The 25922-nt window shown below is 49.6% G+C and overlaps 1 protein-coding gene across 1 annotated transcript in view; it reads left to right on the top strand.

The window, feature by feature from the left end:
* Positions 1-25922, top strand: part of LOC133126005 (phosphatidylinositol 4-phosphate 5-kinase type-1 gamma-like) — a 54703-nt gene that overhangs the window by 16273 nt on the left and 12508 nt on the right. Inside the window, exons 2-10 of the mRNA XM_061237789.1 lie at positions 12392-12423; positions 14014-14106; positions 14219-14349; positions 15012-15129; positions 18940-19092; positions 21494-21793; positions 23333-23538; positions 24334-24417; positions 24595-24643. Of these exons, the coding sequence (XP_061093773.1) occupies positions 12392-12423; positions 14014-14106; positions 14219-14349; positions 15012-15129; positions 18940-19092; positions 21494-21793; positions 23333-23538; positions 24334-24417; positions 24595-24643 (1166 nt within the window). The remainder of the gene's footprint in view (positions 1-12391; positions 12424-14013; positions 14107-14218; positions 14350-15011; positions 15130-18939; positions 19093-21493; positions 21794-23332; positions 23539-24333; positions 24418-24594; positions 24644-25922) is intronic.

Below are 25922 nucleotides of genomic sequence, written 5' to 3'. Positions count from 1 at the left end.
CAGTACATTTCTCCCACCTCTTTATCAGACCAGACCTTACATTTTCCGACCGGGACCACAAGCCAGATATGTACAAATTGTTTGAAAGCCAGGCATTCCTGGTCGACATGGCAACCCTAAGCACCACCACTCTCCTCACTGGATGCTTTCTAAGACAAGCCAGCCAATAAGCTAAGGTGGTCATTGCCCAGAGATTACTGCACAGAAGGCCAAATAAGATAATGGTCTTGAGTGGACTGTGTTTCCGCGATCTCATCCAAGAAAGTTTTATGTATCCGCTTTGAACCGGTTGTCTGCAGTCGGTAAATAAGGGCAAAACCGACACATTTAAAAATGGCTTGATGAGTCACAGACAGATGGGGTTGGTCTGACCTCAGGGTTGAGGTGTTGTTTGTCTGGTGCGTTCTTGCTTATTAATTCTCCACTGTGTTTTGACGGTGCTGCTCTGTCGGAAGCAAGCAGAAGGAGAGGTCGGGGGATTTTCTGGTAAAGCGCAAAACTAGAAGTGAGCCCTGATGTCCTTTTCTGTACAGTCATTATGTTAAGTACTGCACACTCTGTTCCAGAGATACTCTGGACTCCAGCCAGGCGAGGATTCCACTGGTCCACCACTGGAGGTCCAGGTCCTTCCCATAGTGCCGTGGTGCTCCGTTTCCTACCAGTTAGAACAGAAATATAGAGGCTTAGAGGTTTTAGCTGATTCCAGCAGTTATTGATTTTAGTTTATGTTGTTTGCCAGATCATTATTCAACAAATGCTCTGCAGAATTGATCGAAATATATTATTTGTGAACCCGTAGTGTTATTTCAGCTGATTCGAGGGGTTATATTGTCAAAGTGAGTGACGGCTTTTGTGATGTTCCGGGTTGATCGGCTGCCTTCTATTCAGCCGCTCTGAACAGACACCATTGTGGCGTTTGGCCTGTCTGAATTGACAGTGCGCTTTTAAAAAAGCTAAAATCTATTTGATAAAGTGGTTTCCCACTCAGATCAGCCTTTTTTTTTTTTTTTTCTGGTGCGGAGGCTGCTGGCGGACATTTTGAAACGGGAGGCTCCCTGCAGCGCTGTGGGATTGGCGACACCGCCGCCCCAGCTGTCCGCGCGCGACTCATTCTCATCCAAGTGCCTCTGAGTCCGCGAGCGCTCCATTCACAGCTAACACAGTCACAGACTGCTCCATTAGCTAAGAGTGTCAATCTGTCCCCTCCCGCGGGATTTGGATGGGAAGGCAGACGGGGGGGGGGGGCGCATTCTTCCGTACCTGTCGGAACGTGAGACCCTGGCGTAGCCTGACCCTAATCCCAGGGTGGGCGGTGGGGGGTGACCGCATGAGGGCCGTGTCCGTCTGTCTCTCACAGGGATTATACCTGGAGCCCCGGCCTTCACCCAGTTCCCCTGTCTCTCCCCCAGCCGGTGGGGCAAACCAGGGCTCAGCCAGCTTAGCCACAATGACTGTTTGGGGACTGATTGTTTCCGATTTGGGTCATTGTTTTCATCCCGCATGGGTGGGGCATCTTCGGCGCAGTCCTGCCCCTTCTCTCACTGTGTAGAATCAGCGGGGTTGTTGTTTGGCTGAGGAGCAGCTTAGCCCACACACTTTGACCTGGTGTTCTTGCCGGCTGACCTGAAACAGTGGAGCTAATGACAGAAATGTAGTGGGCAGCATGCAGCTTAGTGGCTAAGGTGCATGACTGGGACCCGGAAGGTTGGTGCTTCAAACCCCGGTGTAGCGTTGAAAAGATCTGCGTAGCTGTTGGGCCCTTGAGTAAGGCCCTTAACTCCACATTGGTCCATGTGGGGATCGTCCCCTGCTCAGTATAATCAATTGTAAGTCACTTATGGTAAAAGCATCAGCTAAATAATGTTTACAGTAATGTAATGTAAAATGACTGTCCCCTGCTCAGTCTAATCAACTGTAAGTCACTCACCAGAAAAGCATCAGCTAAATAATGTTTACTGTAATGTAATGTAAAATGAGTGTCCCCTGCTCAGTCTAATCAATTGTAAGTCACTTATGGTAAAAGCATCAGCTAAATAATGTTCACAGTAATGTAAAATGAGTGTGGCTTGCTGGTCTGAGAGACCTCACTCCTTCTCCCTCACGTGTGCAGAGGTGTTTGTGTGTTCGCTGGCTGAAGGTGGAGGAGCCGCGACCTACCCGCCAACGGCACTTCACTGACTCAATTCCTCTTTTTTTTTAAAAAGGCCAGAAGCGTGACCTGTGTCTGATGAAAACGGACTCTCTGAGAACCTGGGCCTTGGCTTGAGCACACAGTCATTTCGGCAGCCCGCCTCGATGAAGATAAAGTGCACACCAGTGGGGTCAGACAGGGACTCGTGCGCGGTGGTTTTGGAGATTAATTCTCAAAAATAGCCCTCGCCGCTGAGCTGTGGACATATCTATTGGACTGCTGTTCGTCAAAAACGTGTCCTCGGATTGGTGGGTCTGCACAGCGGTGCTGTGTAGTTTCTGGAGAGAGTTTATTTGAGACGCAGTTAGCAGTGCATCATGGGACAGTTTGGGGGTTAATGGTGGTGCTCCAAATATCCCAGGGAGGATGAAATAGTTCGTTGCGAAACAGTAAAGCGCTGTAATCGTCTGTTTACCGAAGTGTCTGGTGGAAAGGAAGTAACAAGTGAAGAAAAAATCCCTTTATTTATGTACGCGTACCGTGGCGTGTGGATTTGTGGTTCCAGATTTCCAAATGCTGACGTTTATGCCGACACTGTGTATGAGTGCGGTTTTGCGAGTGTGAACGTGGGATTGTTTTTCTGAAACCTGTCTGTTTGAAATGTTTTTGAAAATGCGCCGCGGTCGCGGTTAAAATTCTGAAGCTGCTTGGCAGTGGTGTGTTTGGTGACATTTCTGAATCCAGAAAAAAATTCACAAGCAGAAGCTGGAATGTACCTGCTGTAGTTTATGTTTTTCGTAATGATGATAAACCGTTCAGCCCATCTTAGCATGTCATTTAACTACCGTCTACTGAGTATCTGGGAGTATCTAGTGCTGTGTTAAGACTGCGCTTGAATACCATGAAGAGGGCGGCCTGTAGCGTAGTGGTTAAGGTACATGACTGGGACCCGCGAGGTCGGTGGCTCTAATCCCGGTGTAGCCACAATAAGATCCGCACAGCCGTTAAGCCCTTGGGTAAGGCCCTTAACCCTGCATTGCTCCAGGGGAGGACTGTCTCCTGCTTAGTCTAATCAACTGTACGTCGCTTTGGATAAAAGCGTCTGCCAAATGACATGTAATGTAATGTCTGTCTATGCTATATGAGCTAGCAAGCTGTACCAAACTTTCTGTTTAGAAAAAAAATCCTTCCTGATATCAGTGTGGCCTTTAGTTTCCACCCATCCCTCCTCTCCAGACATTTTAGTCCAGTGGTCCTCACTTCTGGTCCTGGAGAACCACGGGGTGCTGGCTTTTGTTGTTACTCAGCACTTAATTGCTCAATTAAAGCGGTTAATTACACGGTTAACTCTCCTCGCCTGGTTTATTGGATCTGAATTGGTTGCTGATATTAAGCATACCCTGTGGCTCACCAGGAGTGAGGACCACTGCTTCGGTGTGCTGCTTCGCGTATTTTATTTCCGAAAAATGTCTTAACGGCTGTCTGCCGATGATCGGCCACAGAATCCCCGAGCATGACTGGGATAACAATGAGTTCAGCGATGATTAAAAAACACCGCGAAGGCCGTACCGGGCGCTGTACTGGCACACGTGTCTGTGAACGTGCGCTCACGGCGCGGGCTGGCTGTGTTGTTTCAGTGAGGCGTCGCGGTCGCGGCGGCGCGCTCAGTAGCCGTTAGCACGTAGCGCTTCGCTGTCAGGCTCCAGCCCGTCCCGATTGGTCCCCGCGCGGCGGCTGGCGGCTGTGTCTCTCCGCGGCTCCGTCCGTCACCGAGCCCGCTGTCGCTGGCCGTGTGGTGTCAGCACAGCGACGTGGAGGGGAAGAGGAAATACCGGCCCAACGCCCCCTAATAGCACGAGGTAAACAACTTCCTAGTGGGGAGATGAGCCCTCAAACAGTGGCGAGAGAAAACTCCCCGATGGGAAGAAATTTCGGGAGGAACCCGGCTATAGTGGGATGCCCATCCTCCGCTGGCTGATAGGTTAAGAACAGAGGCCCAGCCAGCCCTCTGGAGTCGACCCCCTGTCCTCTGGAGATAGACTCTCCACATGTAAAGGCCCTGACACACCCAGCTGACCCCCGGCCTGAGTTGGGCCGTCTCTGAACCTCGGCAGCCTGACGTCGTTCCGTAGTTTCTGCACTTCGTCCCCGCGGGTCTTGGAGCCAGTCAGATCTTAGCAGCCATTTCTTTTGGTCAATTTGTCCATGTTGAATCGGTGGTGGAGGTCGTCGGTAAGAGAGAGAGCTCTCTGATTGGCTGTACAGCTTACCGAGTCCTTGCAGTAGAAGAAAAACGTAAGGGAATGAAGCGACTAAAGCACGTTAGCTCAGCAGGTGAGAACGGTCGCCTGGCAGTCGGAGGGTTGCCGATTCGCTCCCCCACCCTGGGTGGGTCGAAGTGTTCCTGAGCAAGGCGACTAACCGCCAGTTGCTCCCATAAAGGAATAAAGGAAGCTAATTTATCTCAGGTGTAGCCTAAGTGTGTTTTGAGTGTGGCCACATAACGCTGGTGATAACATGTGAAAACATTTTCCCCTGCTTTTTTCACACACTAACTGGAGGACAGGCTGAACAAGTATTATTTTTCAATAATGCAGCTACACCGGCTCAAGGGGAGAGGAGGCTCACTCCAGAGACTAGCATGATATTTGAGCCTTAAGAATGACACGTTTTCTTCTGAAATTCCTAGTGCCCCGTGGATAATTCAATGCCTCGGTGTACGCAGTCTTCTATGTGCATGGGTGAGATTGTGTTTGGATTAGCCTCGGTTCTTATTGTCTCTGTAGGGTCCACCCATTGGGGATTGTTGTCTTTGGGTCTCCTCTGACGAATCTTGAAGGTTTCGCAATTCAAGCCTTGCAGAACACCACAAGGACTTCAATGAGCAATAGGAACACTCACTGTTGAAGAACCTTGAATGATATTTTATGAATAGTGATAAAGGCTATATTTATTTTTTTAAAGAAAAACCACCCTTCTATATTGATTTGTTTCACAAGTACAGTTTGGTTGTTTTCTGCCTAGACAGGTTTATATGTTTAAAAGCATATTGATCTTGGTTGGCCTTGTTGTAGCTTGTCTGACCTGCTGTAATTGATTCCTCTGAAACCTCAAGTTCAAAGTTAAAACAAGCCTGCTTTTCTATTCCCACATGCACAGTAAGATTTGGCTGAGCTTATCCTGTTTGCTGTAGAGAATGGCTGACCTTTATTTCTCTGTATGATTGCAAGCAGTTTTATTCAATTTTTGTGATTTTTTTTTTGCTTTTTATTAATGCTGAAGACGTAGCTGAGTGGTAGCATGCTTGCGTGAAGAACTTCTCAGGTTCTACACAGTGTAAGGGGCGACATTGGCTCAGGCGGTAAGAGCAGAGTGATTCAATTCCCGCCATGAGTGTGTCGAAGTGTCCCTGAGCAAGGCACCTAACCCCCAAATGCTCCTGACAAGCTGGTTGGTGCCTTGCATGGGAGCCAAGCCTTTGGTATGTATGAATGGGTGAATGAGAAGCATCAATTTTATGGCCCTTTGGATAAAGGCACTGTATACATGCCAACCATTTACCATTTACAGTGGACTTTAAGTAACCCTTTGAAGAGTGTGTTTTTTTTTTGATGGTAAAGGGTTAAAGCTCTGTGTTTTAACACGGCCTTGGCATTCCTGTGGGAGTGCGCGAAACACGCTGGTTGTGCAAGTGAAACCGCCGGCCTACGTAATTACGAGGAAGCGAGCGGAAGTCGATGGTGAGCGTTCCTGCTCGTCTTAGTTTGGACGGAATTCCGGAGTCGCCGGGAGGGGGGGGGGGGGGGGGCAGGTCGCCATGGCGACGAAGACGGGAGTCGGTTACGGTCCCCGCAGCTGTCCGCGACGGGGCTTGGAGAGGGGCCAAGCGCGAAGCGGGCGGAGCGACGCTGTGTGAGAGGGGCGGCCGTGGAAAAGCACTCCGGAAGAACGGCGCAGTGCCGCCCGCTGCTAGCCCGGAATGCCTGTCATTAGCCTAATGCGCTCTCCACAGACAGGTACCGCCGTGAATGACAATGGACCATGTCTGAAAATCTGAAAATAGATCCTCTACAAGGCCGCTGACGTCATCAGTGATGTCACCGACCTTGTAGAGCACCTAACCCAATCAAATACCTCTGCAGGGTCTCTATTGACTGTTCCATTGGTCCATGACAGAGAAGATGAAAGTACTGTGTAACCAATGGCGTGGATGTGTATTGAAACCCTGGACAAGTCGGTGATTGTGTACAAATTGGTTGAATTGGTGTTAAGTTGTTTTTGTTGTTGGTTTCACAATGTAGCCTAGTCTTTAGAACATTGCGTTGTCTACAGAATTCGAGCTGACTGAACCAAACAGGATGCCTGGAGATTTCACGGAATCTTTCCTGTTGTCTTTAATACTCTGTGGCGAGCAAAATGCGTCACTCTGTTTTCAAACTCCACCACAGTTATTTTGGCTTTTCCCAAAAACATAGGCTGCATCTGCACTGACTCGCAAAGTCAGAATTGAATTCAGTTTGAAAAATTGAGATTGAGTTTCTCTCATGAATGATATTTGAATTACTTGTAATGAAGAGCGGTAATTTGTCTGCTCTTTTATCAGAAGCATGTAGAGTATATTTAGTTGGAGGGGAAAAAGATAATGTATCGTACCGTGAGAAAAGATATAGCCCAATAGTTGAAGTATAGTATATAAAAATATCTTGGGTGCCTTTTGCACAGTACTGTACCTTTCTTAAAAGAATGAGCACGCAATACCTTTTCATAATTAACTGTGCTGTTTCTCAAAAAGTTAGACAACAATGGAAGGCACTAGGAAAGGAGAGCCAGCCCAGTTTGATCTTTTGACAGTTAAAATTACACCATGCCAGTAGTGCACAATACACTGCTCTCGCTAGTGGAAGTTAATTATCCTCCTCGAGGACCGAAGCTGCGGGCTCCTTATTCAGTTACCTGATCTCGCTTCATGAACGTAACCGTATTAAAAGGTGATGCGTTTCCTGCTCTGAGCTCGACCCGCGTTGTCCTGCGTCGCACCCGAGGCACCAGAGTGCCAGAGCCTCTGCCGTTGGCAGTTTGCAGGTAGGCCAGTTTATAGTCCAGCGACAGAGCGGACCCCATTCATTCGTGAACGTTCTGTGTTGTTGCCCCCGACGTAGACTGTGGTCGTTGTTCTTAGCAAACATAAACGCGCTCCAGTCGCCCGGGGCATAAACCGAATGTTACTGTCTCCAGCCTCATCCATCAGACGTCGTCGGTCCCATCGACGCTCTGTCGCTAGACTATAAATTCGCCTTTATGCAGTGAGCAGAATAAGGCTCTGGTTGAAGGATCGGTGGACCTCTGCCAATCTCATGCAGATGTACGTGACCTTGCAGCTTAAAATGGCAGGAAATTTGCATGTGCTGATTCTCACGTCCACTTCCTCTTTTGTGCTTCTGAAAAAAAGTGTTGGCTGACAGACTCACATGGTTTGTGGAGTCCTAGCTGAGTAAAATGTTGGTTTTGGATGTGGGTGCTACGGGGGGGGGGGGGGTGGCTTATTTCAGTTGGCTTATTTCAGTTGTTTCGCCAGTAAATAATTCTGAAACATAGCAATTTCCATCAGCATAATTGTTTGGCTATCAAAAGAATAAACTCTCGGTCTTGTGGGGGTCAGACTAGGAAGATGTTGTCTTCTGTTTGGGATGATATCTTTGGCTCGTGATGTCATCCTCTGTTGCCTGACTAGCATCCCCTGGCTCAGTGGCAGATGTGGCACCAGATGTTCAATCTGACGGGGTGGGGGGGTGAGGGGGTGGGGGGGTTGTTTGGGCGCAAGGATGTGTGCTGAGTCATGGTTGAACGGAGATGTGCATCTGTGAGAGGGCTGATGTTTATTCTTTCCTTCTCTCTCTCTCTTTCCCTCTGTCTCTGTATCTGTTTCTCTCTCTCTTTCTGTGCCTTTCTGTTTATTGGGTGTCAGTTGCTAGGGGTTTACTATTTTTATGTCTCGGAAAATTTGTGCGAGATATTTCGCTCCTTTCTCAGCTTCAGCCAAAATCTTTTTTACTACAGAAAATGTACAAGTTGTCTTGCCCGGCGACAGTTTGCTTGCTTAACAGTCCAACAGCTATGCATGCTGAGGTCTTTGTTCATTCTAACCAGGTAAGCGGTGCCCTTGACTAAGGTTAAAACACAGAGGCAGCATTCTCATTGTAAAGCACCTGGCATAGAAATGATGTTGGTCATCTTGATGGGGAAAAAGCTAAACTGTCAAGGGCAATGTGTACATTATAGTGGCCCTCACAGAAATCTGTTATTGGTGCTTGAAGAGCTCCAGAATTAAGACCATGTTAAAGGTTCTCGTTACGCTCTCAGAAATAAAGGTAAAAAAAGTTACAAATGCTCATTGCTGGGGCAATACCCTATATTAAATTTTACCCCAAGCCAGCAATATATAGCTACAGGTATACCAATTTTGCTTGGAAAATGTACCCATTTGTACCCAAAGAGAACATCACTATACTTTCAGGGTACATTTGGGGGAATTTGATCCTCGAAGAACCAAAAAAAAAGTACCTCTACTGTCACTATATTTCCGAGAGTGTGAAAAGAGTATAGAATTCTTTAGTGTAAAAATACGCTGAATAGTTTTTCAGTAACGGTGCGAGTGGCAAGCTCGTCGACACGGTTGTTTTTTTCCTTCTCGGAAACGGCACTTTGAACAGGGGCCTGAAGCCGGGCGTCTCCTGTGAGTCGCTGACAGGGCGGCTGTTGTTTTTGGGCAGTTCGGTCCGTCCATTCACAGGCGGCCTTTTGTTCGCCCGCCCGCTCCGAGTGGCCTATTTAGAGCGGGCGCGGCGGCGGGCGTCTGCTGACTCCAGCTGCACGTGCGCCTCACAATGCACCAGCTGACCTGAATGGGGGCGCCATGGAAACTGGGGAGAGGGGAGACGGGGGGGGGCGGCGTGTGCAGGCACGTTTGGGATGATTCCGTTTCATTCCGGTGGATCAGAAATGAGATTTCAAGCGTTTTCCCAGACGAGGGGAAGTCAGTGTTAATAGTCGATGCAGCAGAGCCTTGGAACTCAAACACATTGAGTGGGGGTGGGGGGAGGGGGGGGGGGGGGGGGTACTGCCTGCATTGAATAATGGAGTATTCCAGGGCCGACTTTAACAAGACCTCGTGATACACAAGGCCATTCTAGACGGCTCCTGATGAACAGGGGCTCAGTAGAGGAGGAAGGCCATTGTTGCGGTTCTGCACACAGATGAGCCGGGGATGGGTTTTCAGGCAGAGGGAGATGAGGGACAGCAGGTCTGTGCTCAGATGGGTAGGCGCGAGACTGAAGATGGTCCCGTGTGGTGTGGGGAGATTAGCAGCACCACGCTCTCTCTCTCTCTCTCTCTCTGTCTCTCTCTCTCTCTCTCTCTCTCTCTCTCTCTCTCTCCCTCTCCCTGTCTCTGTCTGTCTCTCCCTCTCCCTCTCTGTCTCTCTCTGTCTCTGTCTCTGTCTCTCTCTCTCTCTCTCTCTCTCTCTCTCTCTCTCTCTCTCTCTCTCTCTCTCTCTCTCTCTCTCTCTCTCTCTCTGTCTCTCTGTCTCTCTGACTCAGACGGGAATGTGGAGAAGGCTCAGGCCTAACCTTCCCCTGGGTGCTGCTGACTCATTGCTTGCGTCACCTAGCGAATTTGAGTCCCATGTGATAGTCTGTGGCGAAACTGACTCCTGTAAAAAGGCTGTATTCTCCTTATGTTCCTGTTCAACACTTTAAAGCGTAGGTTTTTTTGGTACCTGCAATTATAATAAAAACGTAACTTCAGCAGCTGCTGACTGCCAGGCATCAAATTTTTTATGGTTAGCTCCACAAGTATATATTTTTTCATTTTTATTCTGTCTGTGTTCTAGAACTCTTAACTCTAAAGTTGAGAATATTCTAATCACATATTTGTGATCTTGTGCACTAATGGGTTAAGTGCACAGATTTCTCGGACACCCGAAGCAGAGGTTTTGCATATATATAGACTAAATTAAATCAGTTTTAGAATACAAAAGGCCTTCTCTCTTCTGAGGCACGGAAGGTGGAGGTGGGAAATTTGACTTCCTCATTTGAAGGGAATGTACCACATGACATCATGGCTTGCGTATGACCGGAGGCTGGCGTGGACGTTTGTCAGGGATGTGCACGGTTGTGTAATGTAGGAGGAGGAGGGGGGGGGGGGCGGAGAAGCTAGGGTAGCTACTAGGCTGAGAGAAGTAGCTGGCTTCATCGATAGGCACTTTTCGAAGCGTGCGTTAAACGGGACCACCGCTGGCTTCGACGCCTCCGTAAACGGGAAGGGGAGGGGAGAGATAAAGCGAGCCGTGCCTTGAGTGAATCCGATAGGCGATGCACGCTTCCAGATTGGGTTTCCTGTTAAAGGGCCCGGGGAGGGATAATCCGACGACACGGAGGGCTCTCTGAATGGACGCACGCACGCAGAACGGAGGCTGAAGTGGTCAGAAAAAGAGGAAAAAAAATTACTCGACCCTCTGCCCCAAAGGGGAGGGGGGGTGGGGGCTGCCTTTCCTAATGGGGCGAGAGGAATAAACGGGAGGCCGTTACGAAAAAAATATATATATCCCAGCAGACCGTGGCGTGCATCGCCGCTATGCGGGAGGAGGTGGTGTCACGTTTTTTTGGTGTTGTTTTTTTCAGCCTTGCATTATCACCTTCGGAGGGATTTCATTGGCTCGCCACGGCGTGCTCAGCCTGTGTGAGATGGAGCTGTGGGGTGTGGGGGGGGGGGGGGGTGTAGGGGAGGGGGCGGGGGGCACGGGGGCAGGGGGGGAGCAGATGGGCTTTTCTCCCACTCAGTCACGAGTGCCTCCACGAGAGAGAGGCACGGCCGCATCACTGCGGCTGCCAGCGGGGGGAAAATAATAACGCCGCAGTTCCACAGAATATGAGCGTTTTTGCCGTCGCGTCGAAGGGGCTTGACGGTTTTACACGCCATGCCGTCATTCTGAAGCCATTAGTTTAGCCCACATCTTAGAAATTAAAGTGCGTTTCTGTATGTCGGTGCTGATGAAGACTGCAGTTAGCTTTCTTCACTTTCGACCATTTATTATGCTAAATGAGTGAATATATAGTGTAAATGAATGGAAATGTGAACTGGATTTTCTTTACTGATGTGCGCTGTTGATAACATTTGTGTGTGAACTGTGTGTCACGTAGGTTAAAACTGTGTGTCACGTAGGTTAAAAGGTCCATGCTTATCATAATCAACCCCCCTGGAATTTCATAGTTAATATTTATGAATGGAGATGAATAGATAATGTCGAGCCTTTTTAAACCGTTCAATCACGCTCTGTGTTTCTGCTTCATGCCTTGATTAAGCTGAGTATAGACGCTGGAGTCTATTTTTAGCCTTTTACAGGAAATGTGCAATTTGTGCCAATTGATGCTTGTCTTGTATAGTATTTGCTTCTGTGTACTTCTGTTTGAAAGACCATCCATATCTCGTAGGTGTCTGTTCCAGACGGTGCACATTTAGGTCCAGCCTCCAATCCCATGTCTCATAGGCATGTGTTTTCCTGGATCTTACGTTTGACACATTCCACACGCAGTAGTATCTGTGAAATAGCTTTGTCATTTAGTGTGACGTCTGGGCGTGGGGTTTGAGTTCTGCATTCCGCGTAACTTGTGTAAGTTTGTGGCGTATGGTTCGATTCCCGGTCCTGCCAAAAGCCAAATTTGGCCCGGCTCTCGTGGAGCGGCACAATTGGCTCGCCGCTCCAGAGGGAGGGACTCGACAGGGTCAGCGGATCGGCGCACACAACAGCACCCCGGGCGCCTCGGAATCACGGTCACGAGCACGAGACGAGAGGGCTTGGAGAAGCCGTGTCGCTCTCCTTCGGGCCGCCGAGGGACGGGGGGTGGGGGCGAAGTATCCCGCCGGCTAACACTGATTGGATTAGATTAGGGTACAATTGACTACCAAATCTGAAATAAATGTATTAAAATTTTTTTTATTTTTTTTTAAAAAGGGCCCTTGTCCTTATCTTTGTTGTACAGGTAGCAGTTGAAATTGTACTTACCTCTAGGGTCTTTCAGCGAACTTATCCCTGGTTATGGGTATGCACTTTGTTGTACGTCGCTCTGGATAAGAGCGTCTGCCAAATGCCAATAATGTAATGTAATGTAATGTAATGAATAAAAAGAAAAGGTTTGTGTCGTGTGAACACGGGTCGTGTGAACGCGGGTCGCTCACGCGCCGCCCTCTGTGTGTCTGTTTCAGAGTCCGCAGCGAGGAAGGCCCTGGTGACGGAGGTAAGGGCGGCTCTCCTGTAAACGCCGAGTTTCCGCCGCGCTCTCTCGGCGGCGGGGCGGCTCTCCGCCGTGCGCGTCGGAGCGTTGGAGCGGGCCGCGGGGCGCTCAGGAGGACGCTGGCCCCAGCCCGTGCCCCAAAGCCGCTTTCTGAAGGCTGACCTCCTTCAGGGCCCTGCTTTTTTTGGTTTTTATACAAGATGGCCAAGTTCACTGCAAAAAAGTATTTTGGGGTTTTAGTCTTGTAAAGTCTTGTTTTCTTCCTCTAACTGTTTTAAGTGACTATTCGCTCGACAAATAAAAAAATAAAAAAAAGTCAAATAATCTCACGCACCTCATTGCCAATATTATTATTATTATTATTTTTTTTTTTTTTTTAAAGCAATAGAACTATGATTTTTTTTGTCTAAATATAAGACTAAAATGCTTGTTGAGTCTGGCATATTTTTTGTAGTTGTCCTGCTTCTCCATTTTAATGTTTGCTTATTTTTGTGTTTGTTTGTTTTCATCACCATTTGTCATTTTCACTTCCAGCATTAAGGAACAACAGAATTTTTTTCAATGTTATAGCACAGCCACAGAGACAAACCTTCAATAATGCAAGCAGAATTAAAGAGCTGACTACAGTTCAGCAGTAATTAGCAAACATAATGGCCTTCCCCTGGGTATAAACTGTAGGTTTAGAGGTGCCATTTCCCATTATTTTTTCAGGTACTTATTTTTAATGTGGCCAAGCTATCGGCCATTTTGAAGATAAAAGTCCACAATACAGGACTTTGCATTATTTAAAACAACAGGGTAATAGCCTCGGTTTTGAGGGAGCATGGAGACATATTTGCTTCATTTAAAAAAGGGCAAATAGCATTTCTAAAATTCCATTTAGACAGAAATTGTTCCTCCAAAGTTCAGTTCTCCTGTTCCATTAATGATTCTCCCCATATCTGTAATTAGGGAAGGTGTTCATCTCCATTCTCAGCTCCTTTCTCAAACTATACAGGAAATGTGTTGTTCCTGTGTGGCTGCCCATGTTAAAAATAGCATGCAAAGCATACTTGATATGAACTTTAATTACACTTCTGGTAGGCTGTAGCCTAGTGGCGAAAATACATGACTGGGACCAGTAAGGCTGATAAGCCCCGGTGTAGCCACGGTAAGATCCGCACAGCTGTTGGGCCCTTGAGCAAAGCCTTTAACCCCGCATTTCTCTGCTTTGTCTAATCAACCGTAAGCCCCTTTGGATAAAAGCATCAGCTAAATATCAAATTATTTTCATATTATTCATTTTAGTATACTTTTACGTACAACTATTTTCACACAGGTGTATTGCTGTGCATGGAATACCAGTCCTCATGTTACATTACATTCCATTACATTAATGGCAGACGCTCTTATCCAGAGCGACGTACAGTTGATTAGACTAAGCAGGAGACAATCCTCCCCTGGAGCAATGCAGGGTTAAGGGCCACGCTCAAGGGCCCAACGGCTACACAGGAGATCGAACGCCCGACCTTGCGGGTCCCGGTCCTGTACCTTAACCACTACGCTACAGGCCGGCCTACATGCTGAGGCTCCTCTCTCTCTCTCCCCGTTTAGATGCCTTCCTCCTCTGGACAGCCCGGCTCCCTCCCTGCCAAGAAGATCGGCCACCGGGGAGTGGACGCGTCCGGGGAGACCACCTACAAGAAGGTAGCCTCTCGCCCCCCGTGACAAAAAAAACATCCCCGGAGCGGCGCCCCAGACCCTCGTATCGTAACGATAACGCTGGTCTTTCCCTCTCTCTCTCTCTCTCCGCTCGCAGACCACGTCCTCGGCCCTGAAAGGGGCCATCCAGCTGGGCATCGGCTACACCGTGGGCAACCTGAGCTCCAAGCCCGAGAGAGACGTGCTGATGCAGGACTTCTACGTGGTGGAGAGCATCTTCTTCCCCAGGTAACGTGAGCTCGCCGAGCGAAGCGTGGCCCTGCTGGGGGAAGGGAGCTCCGCCGTTACGGTGGTGAACGTGTGGAGCTTCGCTTTAGGGGTTTAGCGAGTGAAGTTCATTTATTGTTCGGATTCGTATTTCATTTGTCTGGAGTCTAGTGTATGTGTTAAAGTCTGGGTTTTCCAATCAAGTGTCCCTGGACCCTGGGGGTCCTTGAAGGTTCTGTAGGGCCCTGTTCCTCAAAATCCACGGTCCTCAAGGGCCGAGAACTGCCTGGGATTCAAATGTGAAGGCGGTATGGCCAATCCGTCGTACTGACTGTTTATTTAAGAAAACCAGGGACGGATTTGGAGGCCTATCATTGTAGTCCCAGGCCAGAGGTGATATGCGATGGGTACAATTTGCGAGAATATTAAAAATATAAGACCTTTTTTATAACACATACATACAACTTCTGGCCGGGGTCCTCTAAATGCCTATGAGCGTGGGGGTGGCCGGGGGGGTCGAGGGCTGCTTCAAAAGGTTGAAAACCACAGTTTAGACATGCCAACATTTGTCCTAACTCAACTAGATCTGACAAGGGTTGTGCTCTATGTACGATGTTGAAATCTTTGAACATTCTAGACGTGACGGCCATTGAAAAGTCTCTCTCTCTCTGTTTGGACCCCAGCGAAGGGAGCAATCTGACTCCGGCCCACCACTTCCCAGACTTCCGCTTCAAGACGTACGCTCCCGTGGCGTTCCGATACTTCCGGGAGCTCTTCGGCATCCGGCCTGACGACTATCTGGTGAGAGAGACGGGCGCTACGCACACTCCTGTCCTGACGTGTTAAGTGCATTGCAGTTATTTAAAGGTACAATAGGTTTTTGTGTCAAAACATTGTTACAAGACCATTGTAAATCCCTTCCTATTATTGGAAAAGGCTAACTGACATGTTGACTCACATGTTGACTCCCCCTCATGTTGACTCCCCCTCTGCCTGTGTTCATTGGTTGAAAATTGGTTCTAATTGCCACAGCCAATTGCGTTTCAACATCAGCGCGTTTACAGGGAAGGGTTGGGATAAACATTGTTGTGGTTTGAGCGTGTTTGTTGCTGCTATTCCTCTCTTGACCATTAGAAGTCCGAAATTACCTATTGTACCTTCAATTAATACTTATGAACATTACAAAACTCCTAGTCCAAGAACAGGGATGGCTAACTCTGGTCCTGGGGAGCCACACAGGGTCTGCTGGTTTTGGTTTTCACTTTAAATACAACACCCGCTTAGACCAAAGAAACCAGGTGAGCTGAGTTAACTGTGTAGTCTGCTTTAATCGATCAATTAAGTGCCGAGTAACAACAAAAACCAGCGCACCCTGAGGCCCTCCAGGACCAGGGTCTACCACCCTGTCCCAAAACAAAGCCGGTCAGATGAAAAGACACTCCCAGCTTAACGGCATGGCGGGGACCACTTGCTTTGACATTCCTCAGATTCCTAGCGGGTTCGCAGACGTGTGGAGTATTTGACACGTGCCTCTGACTGTTCCCCTGCTTACCGATGCTCCATGTTTCCCCTTTGAACCGCCAGTACAGGTCCCTGCCTTCCCCTTTGACCTGCCCTGTCTGAACAAATGTGATTGGTCATGTGCTTAGACCTGCCCTCACTGAACTGACACGATTGGTTGTATCCTGAGAGGGTGTGTGTTTGTCACCCAGAACTGCACTGCTTTCAGCAGGGCTGGCACACAAAGCTACACCATGGCAGGAAACTGAGGCTAAAAGGGCTCCCTGATGCTGGGAAATGTAGTTCTCCAAAAGTCCGGCACGTAAAGTGACTGTTGAGGTGGGGTGAGGAGGCTTAGAAAACTGCCCGTTCTCATTAAATAAATCAGTCTAACATCAGACAGGCACTGGGGGAAGCACCTGCTGTCTCCTGGTCTCGGTCCAATTAGCTCATCCCCCACAATCCACCAGCGCTGCTTGGAGGGGGAGGGGGAGGGGGGGAGGGGGAGAGGGCTGCGTGCCTGTCTCACCTGATTAGCAGCTGCCTGTCTCACACCATTAGCACAGAGGACGTGGACAGTGTGTGAGTCACCGTGCATCAGTGAGGGAGTCAGCTGTCTGGAAGCTCCATCAGAACCGTAGTGATGATGAGGCAGTGGCTGGTGTGTGCGTGTGTGTCTGTGCGTGTGTGTACGTATGTGTGTGTGTGCATGTATTCATGCGTGTGTGTGTGCGTGCGTGCGTGTCCCTGTGTGTGTATATATGTGTGTGTGTTTGTGCATGTGTGTGTGTGGATGCATGCACGCGTGTGTCTGTATGTGTGTGTGCCCGTGTTAAATGGTTGGCATTTATATAGCGCCTTTATCCAAAGCGCTGTACAATTGATGCTTCTCATTCACCCATTCACACACCAACGGCGATTGGCTGCCATGCAAGGCGCCGACCAGCTCGTCAGGAGCATTTGGGGGTTAGTTGTCTTGCTCAGGGACACTTTGACACAGCCCGGGCGGGGGATCGAGCCGGCAACCCTCCGACTGCCAGACGACTGCTCTTACTACCTAAGCCATGTCACCCCCCGTGTGCGTGCATGCATGCGTTTGTATGTGTGTGTGTGTGTATGTGTGTGTGTGTGTGTGCGTGTGTGCACGTGTGTGTGCATGCATGCGTTTGTGTGTGTGTGTGTGTGTGAGTGTGAGTGTGAGTGTGAGTGTGAGTGTGAGTGTGAGTGTGAGTGTGAGTGTGTGTGTGTGTGTGTGTGTGTGTGTGTGTGAGTGTGAGTGTGAGTGTGTGTGTGTGTGTGTGTGTGTGTGCGTGTGTGTGTGTGTTCTCTTTAGCATCAGGACATAATGTGATTTCTCTTGAGCTGTCCAGTGTGTGGCAGGACCTTCCCATCTCCCCTCCCTCCCTCCCTCCCTCCCATCTCCCCTCCCTCCCATCTCCCCTCCCTCCCTCCCTCCCATCTCCCCTCCCTCCCTCCCTCCCTCCCTCTCATCTCCCCTCCCTCCCTCCCATCTCCCCTCCCTCCCTTCTCCCCTCCCTCCCTCCCTCCCTCCCTCCCTCACATGCCGCACCTGTGACCTCACTGCGGCTATATTACATAATGCACTTTTTCATGAGCCTGTCACGCTCTGTCCAGAGCAGCACAGCCATTACTGAGCAGGGCTATTACCGCACACGTGATGGGGAAATATTACAGAGCCCCTGCTCTTAAGCCCTCGTGTGTTCACACTGAGATGAGGTGTGTGGGTGGTGAGTTCCTTGGTGGAAATTAATGCTGCGGAGTGATGTGTGTGCGTGTATGCGTGTGTGTGTATGGTGAGTTCCTCTGTGGTAATGAACTCTACGGGGTGATGTGTGTGCGTGTGTGTGTGTGCGTGTGTTTGAGGGGCTCTGGAGAGGTGGCAAGGTGCAGGTCTCCTGTTTACCTGCATTAACTGCTCACCGCATGGGCGACGCATGAAGAAGACTTTCCCGGTTCCCTTAAAGCGACTTCTCCACCCTGCCATATCTCCGAGCCTTTCTGAGACGCCTCCGCTTCCCAACACGGACCCCTGGGGCACCACGCCCAGGTCTACACGGAGCCCTCAAACGTTCTCCATGACCGAATTTCCCCCAGTGGTGCCAAACGAAAGCCACCTTAACCTAACGTAAACATAACTCAGTGACGAGAACTGGCCATTCAGCCGAACAATGCTCGCCATTTTCCTGCCGCTGAAGTGTACCTAGTGCTCGCCGCTGGATTAATGCCACTTCCTGTGTAAAACATGACGCACATATTCCCCTAGTGCCGTTATTTTGCTCGTAGACAGACGGCGTGGTCAACGTGCTATTCACGCAGACAAATTTCTGCGCGAGCCAGTTGGATGTGGAAGAATTCCGCTACAGGTGAGGAGATGTAATCGTAACTGACGTGGGGGGGGGTGTTATGGCAGTTACCAAGACGACCCTTGAGTGTTCCCGCACGGTTCCTCCCGCTGAATCCCCTCTCCCGCTCCTCGCGTGTGCAGGGGCTGTGAGCACTCGTCTCGCGGCTGATCCGCGAGTCGTACCGACCCTGCGACGGCTCTCTTCGCTCGCCTTATCTCCCTTGCACACTCCGCCCGGCCCCAGATGGGGCTTAGCACCCTAATGCTCACTAAAGCCCAGAGAGGGAAAGCGCAGCCCTTCTCCCGGGGAAGGGTTTTTCATTTTCCATACATATGAAAATGACAGCAGTGTGCTGACTTGCTATATTTTGGAGTGAATGTTAGAAAATACTTGAGAATTCTATTGACGTTTTTGACATTGACAAAATAACCGTCGTGTCTGGTCTTCACTCTCAGAAGGTGATAACTGACCGTTGTACCTAGTCTTCACAAATAGAAGTCGATAAGTGTTTGATGGTTTCTGGTCTTCAACCTCAGAAGGTGATAACTGATCTTTGTGTCCGGTTCTCGCCCTCATAAGGTGATAACTGACCGTTGTCTCTGGTCTTCATTCTCAGAAGGTGATAACTGACCGTTGTGTGTGGTCTTCACCATCAGAGGGTGATAACTGACCGTCGTGTCCCTCACCCCGAGAAAGCGATGTTATCTTCACGGCGAGTGACTCCGTCGTCTCTGTGTTTCCGCAGTACTCGCTCTGCAACGAGCCGCTGATCGAGCTGTCCAACCCGGGCGCCAGCGGCTCCGTGTTTTACCTCACCAGGGACGACGAGTTCATCATCAAAACCGTCATGCACAAGGAGGCCGAGTTCCTGCAGAAGCTGCTGCCGGGCTACTACATGGTGAGTTCCTCCCTCTCTCCTTCTCTCCTTCTCCCGCTCTCCCTCCTCCTCTCTCACTCTTTTGTTCCATCTCCCTGCACACCATTCCCTTTCCCCCCTCTCTCTCTCTCTCTCTTTCCTTTTCTCTCCAGGGGCCCCCGGTAGGGAAGTAATGACTGCAGAATTGAGTGGCGCCGCCAATGCGAAATTGCTTTCCCTTTTATATATAAATAAATATAAATGCCACTATGTATGTTTTTGGTTTAAAAAAAAAAGAAAAACACGGGCCCGTCACAAAAGGTTGGCGCTTTCCTCTTCCGCGACCCCCAGCGGAACCGCCTGGGTCCGCATCAGACCGGTTTCGGCCCGTCGGAGGTTAGGGAAGGCGCGACCGCGGAGGCGCAGAACCGTGCCGGATTAATTCTGGCGGTGGCGCTGGGAGCGGCGGGGTCAAACCCAAACACGGCCGTAATGGTTCGCGTTTCTATTTTAGGCCCGGCCGTGTCCCGCGGGCCCGGTGTATATATATGCGCGTGGGTTAACCCTGCAGAGGGCGGTGTGCCTCTCGGAGGTAGGTGACCGGGACCCGGTGATTTACGCTGACCTCTCCGCTGGCTCTGCCCGCACGCCGGCGCCTTTAATGGGGCCGCGCCGGCGGGATTGATGCACCGGGGTCCAGCGCCCGACCCGGGTGAACGGCCACAGCCCCAGCGGCAGAGCAGCCGATTTATCACTTCGTGTCTTTTACGATTTTCCAGTATTTCAGGCAGGTTTAGAAGATCAGTCCACTTCTGCTTTCTCTCTCTCTCTCCACCCTCTCTTTTTTTCTCTTTCTCTCTCTCTCTCACCATCTCTCTCCTTGTTCTTGTGTCCCTGCCTTTCTCTCTCTCTGTCTCTCTCCCTCTTTCACTGTCACTCTCTCTCTCTGTCTCAGTGTCTCCCTCTCTCTCTCCCCTTCTTCACTCTCTCCTTTTTATCTTTCCCTCTCCCCTTCTCTCCCTCTCTCTCACTAACTCTCTCAGTGCCTCTATCTCTCTCTCTCTCTCACACACACACACTCTCTCTCTCACTCACACACACACTATCTCACTCACACACACAGACACACACTATCTCTCTCTCTCTCTCACACACACACACACACACACACACTATCTCTCTCTCTCTCACACACACACACACACTATCTCTCTCTCTCTCACACACACACGCACACACACACACTATCTCTCTCTCTCTCTTTCTCTCTCACACACACACACACTGTCTCTCTCTCACACACACCCTCTCTCCCTCTGTAGGATGTTCTTCTGAAGGTGACCCTGCTTGTGCCCCCCCCCCCCCCCCCCTGTGCCCCCCCGGGAGGTCTGCAGCTGTGTTTGACCTCACCCCCCTCTAACACACTGTCCTGCGCCCGTCAGACAGTTAACACGGGGCACACATCCACCTCAGGATTTTTTGGCTCGGTTTTAAATGGGTGATGAGTTGATTAGTGTGTGCGGTTGTTGCACTAATTGGATTGGGTATATGCTGGCAGTCAGTCAGCGTGCATCGTCCGTCGATTGGTTAATTGGGAGTTGGGGGGATCGTGGCTGTGGCGTTCAGGTAAACTTTCACAAACGGCTGGTGGATTTGTCGAAGAATGAATGTGCAATAATTTTGTAAAAGTCAGAACTCTTAATACCCCGGAATGAAATTCATAAATGATCATAGTGCAAAGAGATGGCTTCCATTTCCAGCTCCTGTGAAGATCATTTTTACTTAAGTGAAGCCATCTCCCTTTGTGAATGTACCATTTAACCTGGTAAATGTGCTAGATATATTTTGGTGCCCTTTCTGTTCCGCATGGTGACATGTTGAGAGTTGAGAATTCCTATGCTCCCAGTCCTGGTATTGCTTTGCCTAAAAGGTCTGTGTGAAAATCCATGGCCAGCTTACAGAAATGATGACAGATCTGGACACCTAACATGTTGATTGATTTCATCTCACGGATGGACGGTTTTAATCGACTCAGGCCTTTTCATAAACAGCTGTTAATGGTGTTCTTGTATTTTTGTGTACGAGGCACATTTTCCCCTGCCATAAATCCCACAGTGCAGCTGTGGAATCGTTTTGTATTCACAAGGCTCTTCCGCGTGCCTTTCATCATTAAATTACTATAAATGGAAAATAACGGTTTCACGTTAAGAGATTCTTACAATTTTAAGAGTTTCTTACACATTAAAATAATTATCAGGAACAGATTTACCTGCTAGTTCTAGTTTGAGGGATCGTTCCTAAGGTGAAGACATTTAATCAAATTGAGAGGGATGTAAGAACAACGTATCATTGGGAAGGTGGAATTCAATTCCACCCTCGGTAAGTTTTTCTCCCGCTTTTTTTTTTCTTCCTCTCGTCTCCTTCCCCGTCCTCCCGTCCCCAGAACCTGAACCAGAACCCGCGCACCCTGCTGCCCAAGTTCTTCGGGCTGTACTGCGTGCAGTCGGGCGGCAAGAACATCCGCGTGGTGGTGATGAACAACGTCCTGCCGCGTTCGGTGCGCATGCACCTGAAGTACGACCTGAAGGGCTCCACCTACAAGCGCCGCGCCTCCAAGAAGGAGCGTGAGAAGGCCCGGCCCACCTTCAAGGACCTGGACTTCATGCAGGACCTCCAGGACGGCCTGATGCTGGACACTGACACCTACAGCGCCGTGGTCAAGACCCTGCAGAGGGACTGCCTGGTACGGGAGGGGTGGGGGGGGTGTCCAGAGTTTAGCTCTTTAACCTCCTGAGACCCTGCAGAGGGACTGCCTGGTAAGGGAGGGGTGGTGGGGGTGTCCAGAGTTTAGCTCTTTAACCTCCTGAGAAACCTGCAGAGGGACTGCCTGGTACGGGAGGGGTGGGGGGGTGTCCAGAGTTTAGCTCTTTAACCTCCTGAGACCCTGCAGAGGGACTGCCTGGTACGGGAGGGGTGGGGGTGTCCAGAGTTTAGCTCTTTAACCTCCTGAGACCCTGCAGAGGGACTGCCTGGTACGGGAGGGGTGGGGGGGTGTCCAGAGTTTAGCTCTTTAACCTCCTGAGAAACCTGCAGAGGGACTGCCTGGTAAGGGAGGGGTGGGGGTGTGTCCAGAGTTTAGCTCTTTAACCTCCTGAGAAACCTGCAGAGGGACTGCCTGGTACGGGAGGGGTGGGGGTGTCCAGAGTTTAGCTCTTTAACCTCCTGAGAAACCTGCAGAGGGACTGCCTGGTAAGGGAGGGGTGGGGGTGTCCAGAGTTTAGCTCTTTAACCTCCTGAGAAACCTGCAGAGGGACTGCCTGGTAAGGGAGGGGTGGGGGGGTGTCCAGAGTTTAGCTCTTTAACCTCCTGAGACCCTGCAGAGGGACTGCCTGGTAAGGGAGGGGTGGGGGGGTGTCCAGAGTTTAGCTCTTTAACCTCCTGAGAAACCTGCAGAGGGACTGCCTGGTAAGGGAGGGGTGGGGGGGTGTCCAGAGTTTAGCTCTTTAACCTCCTGAGACCCTGCAGAGGGACTGCCTGGTAAGGGAGGGGTGGGGGTGTCCAGAGTTTAGCTCTTTAACCTCCTGAGAAACCTGCAGAGGGACTGCCTGGTAAGGGAGGGGTGGGGGGTGTGTCCAGAGTTTAGCTCTTTAACCTCCTGAGACCCTGCAGAGGGACTGCCTGGTACGGGAGGGGTGGGCGCTGGGGCCTGGTTGTGTCCAGAGTTTAGCTCTTTAACCTCCTGAGACCCTGCAGAGGGACTTCCCTTTAGTGTTTTAATTAACCTCCTACGACCCTGCGTTCTCACATGAGGGCTTTCAATTTCGGCTTCCCTGAGCTCTATGTCATCTAAGATACTTTAATATATATATATATTTTTTTTTAAAGGTTAAATACTTTTATCTTTTCACTCACATTCGTATTCGGAAAAACTCACTTTAAAAGGGCAAGCTAACTATGGTGGATCATCGATTGATAAAAGAGTGTACTAACGTCAACGTGCTAACGTTAAATATCTGATGTATTTGCAATACCTTATAAAAGAAGATCCAGAAAAGACAGCCCTGCTCTAGACTATATTCAGAGGTGGAAAATCCAGGTTCAGAAATTAAAAGTCATCCCCAGTACTTTAGCAGAAGTCTTCAGCCAGGAGGTAGAACTAGTGAAATCGGCCGGCTGAGTTCACGGGTGGGGGAAAAAAAAACAACAAACGTCAGCACTTTTACTTCCCTCACCCCTGGACTTTTCCACCTCTAAGCGTCCCGTGTGCGACCGTGCGTTCCAGGTGCTGGAGAGCTTCAAGATCATGGACTACAGCCTGCTGCTGGGGGTGCACAACCTGGACCAGGCCGAGCGGGACCGGCAGACCGAGGGTTCCCCGGGCTCCAGCGACGAGAAGCGGCCGGTGGCCCAGAAGGCCCTGTACTCCACCGCCATGGAGTCCATCCAGGGCGCGGCCGCCTGCGGAGAGACCATCGACACCGACGACACGTGAGCGCCCAGGAATTCGGGAATTCGTGTGAACTGGGGGCGCAGGGGGGACGGGGACGGGGGGCTCCTTTCTGCTTGTCTAAACAATAATGGTTTATTATTCGCATTGGACTCCTTTTCTGTTTGGAAGAGTGTCTCCCCCCCGCTAAGCTCCCTTCCCCAGCAGAATGAAATATGGCAGGAGTCAGGATGTGCGTGTGTTTTTCTTCTACCACTTATCTGTGTCTGTCGAGGTATAAACATGGGTGAAAACTTGACTGTTTCAGGGGAACTGCAAATGCTTGTACTTCTCTCCATGATCATGACGTAAAGCTGGACCAAGATTGTTGTCCGCATAAGCCTGAATCATTCTGAGCTGAATTGTCCCTCGAATTGCGTAAATTGGGCTGTCGCCCACCCTAGACAGTGGTGAGCTGCCATTCAGGATTCGGGTGAACTGCAGTGTTAGCCATTCATTTCTAAAAAATAACGTTATGGCCTTGTGCCATTTGTGTAGCCACAGCTGGCCATTACAAACACCAAAATGCTGAGAGTGCTGCACTTGGACTACATGTGAATCGTTTGAGTACAAATCAAAAATTTACAGAGCCAAATCAAGAAAGGAAACAAAGTCTGTCCCAAACAATATGGAGCTCACTGTACATGCCCCATACCCCCCCCCCCCTCTCTGTATGCCTGGGCTGGAACTGTTGTGGCACCCTGGCCATGTTTTTGCCCGTAGTTTCACGTTCATGTCTGTATAATAAGTGTTTTTTTTTTTATTCGGCTAAATCAATGTCCGCCGTCTCTCTCCAGAATGGGCGGGATCCCCGCAGTCAGCGGCAAAGGGGAGCGTCTCCTGCTCTACGTGGGGATCATCGACATCCTGCAGTCCTACAGGTGAATCTGTCACGGGCGCCGCTCGATTTCGCTCATTTACTCTCGAGGAGGGCGACTGACTGACCTCGCCGCTAATAAAACATCCCTCTCTGAGTAATGCGGTGATATAAAGGCAATACCCGTGGCTTTAATGTGTTCTGAGTTTTATGTTTAAACCGCGCTGTGTGTGTGTTGCAGGCTAATAAAGAAACTGGAACACACATGGAAGGCTCTCGTTCACGACGGAGTGAGTAAAGTATTCATTTTTACACTTCAGTTTAGCTCGTAGAAAATGCCAAAGTTTATTTTTATATGATATAAAACAGCCTGTTATAAAAAAAAACTGTTTATAACAGATGTCGGGTCACAAGGAACACTTCGAAAGTTTGAAAAGAAAGGATTCGCACTCTCACCATGTGCTCCAAAAAACTAATAATTTGATTTTAATGAGCCGTGCAAATGGTTGATGCTTCGACCTCAGTGGTTCTGCTGAAGACCGCTGAAGTCGAAACGTCAGCCATTTGCATGGCTCAATAAAATCACATTATTTGTTTTTTGGTGAATGTAGTGAGTGTGCACGTACTTTCTTCAATATACACTCAGCGAACACTTTATTAGATATTTATTTGACTTATTTTCAAGACTTCTGATGATGTAGCCTATCCACTTAGAGTTTTGACGAGTTGTGTGCTCAGAGATGCTCTTCTGCATACCACTGTTGTAATGCGTGGTTATTTGCGTTACTGTCACCTTCCTGACAGCTTTGACCAGTCTGGCCATTCTCCTCGGACCTCTCTCATTAACAAGGCATCGAACTAGATGTTTTTTGTTTTTCACACCATTCTCCGAAAAACTCTAGAGACTGTTGTGCCTGAGCAGTTCCTGAGATACTCAAACCACCCTGTCTGACACCAACAATCATTCCACGATCAAAATCACTTCGATCACATTTTTCCCTATTCTGATGGTTGATGTGAACTTTAACTGAAGCCTCTGACCCGTATCGGCATGATATTATGCATCATACTGCTGCCACACGATTGGCTGATTAGATAATCGCATGAATAGGTAGGTGTACAGGTTTTCTAATACAGTGCTCAGTGAGTGTATACTCAGATATAACCTCGTTCTGATACGGTGTTGGTGTTACGTCACCCAAGTGTCACCTGACGGATCGGAAACCCAGACTTCCTGGAAAACTTTGGTGTGGCTTGGGAGGGCGGGACACCCTTCGGCTCATAGGGCACAGAGCACGTCCGTCTCAGCCCCTGTCTGGCTGAGCTGTGACCCCCTCACCCCACCGGTAACCCCATTCTCTCCCTTCATGCATTAATCAAGCGGTGAACTGCTGCTGATTCTCCTGATTCGGAGCGGTGAACTGGTGCTGATTCTCTTGATTCGGAGCGGTGAACTGGTGCTGATTCTCCTGATTCGGAGCGGTGAACTGGTGCTGATTCTCCTGATTCGGAGCGTTGTAAGTGTAGCTCTCCTCAGCGCAGCGGTATCTCAAGGACTTTTATGGGGGC

This window comes from Conger conger, chromosome 4, assembly GCF_963514075.1.
Source record: "Conger conger chromosome 4, fConCon1.1, whole genome shotgun sequence".
NCBI lineage: Eukaryota > Metazoa > Chordata > Actinopteri > Anguilliformes > Congridae > Conger > Conger conger.
This window is presented reverse-complemented; position numbering and strand designations above follow the sequence as displayed.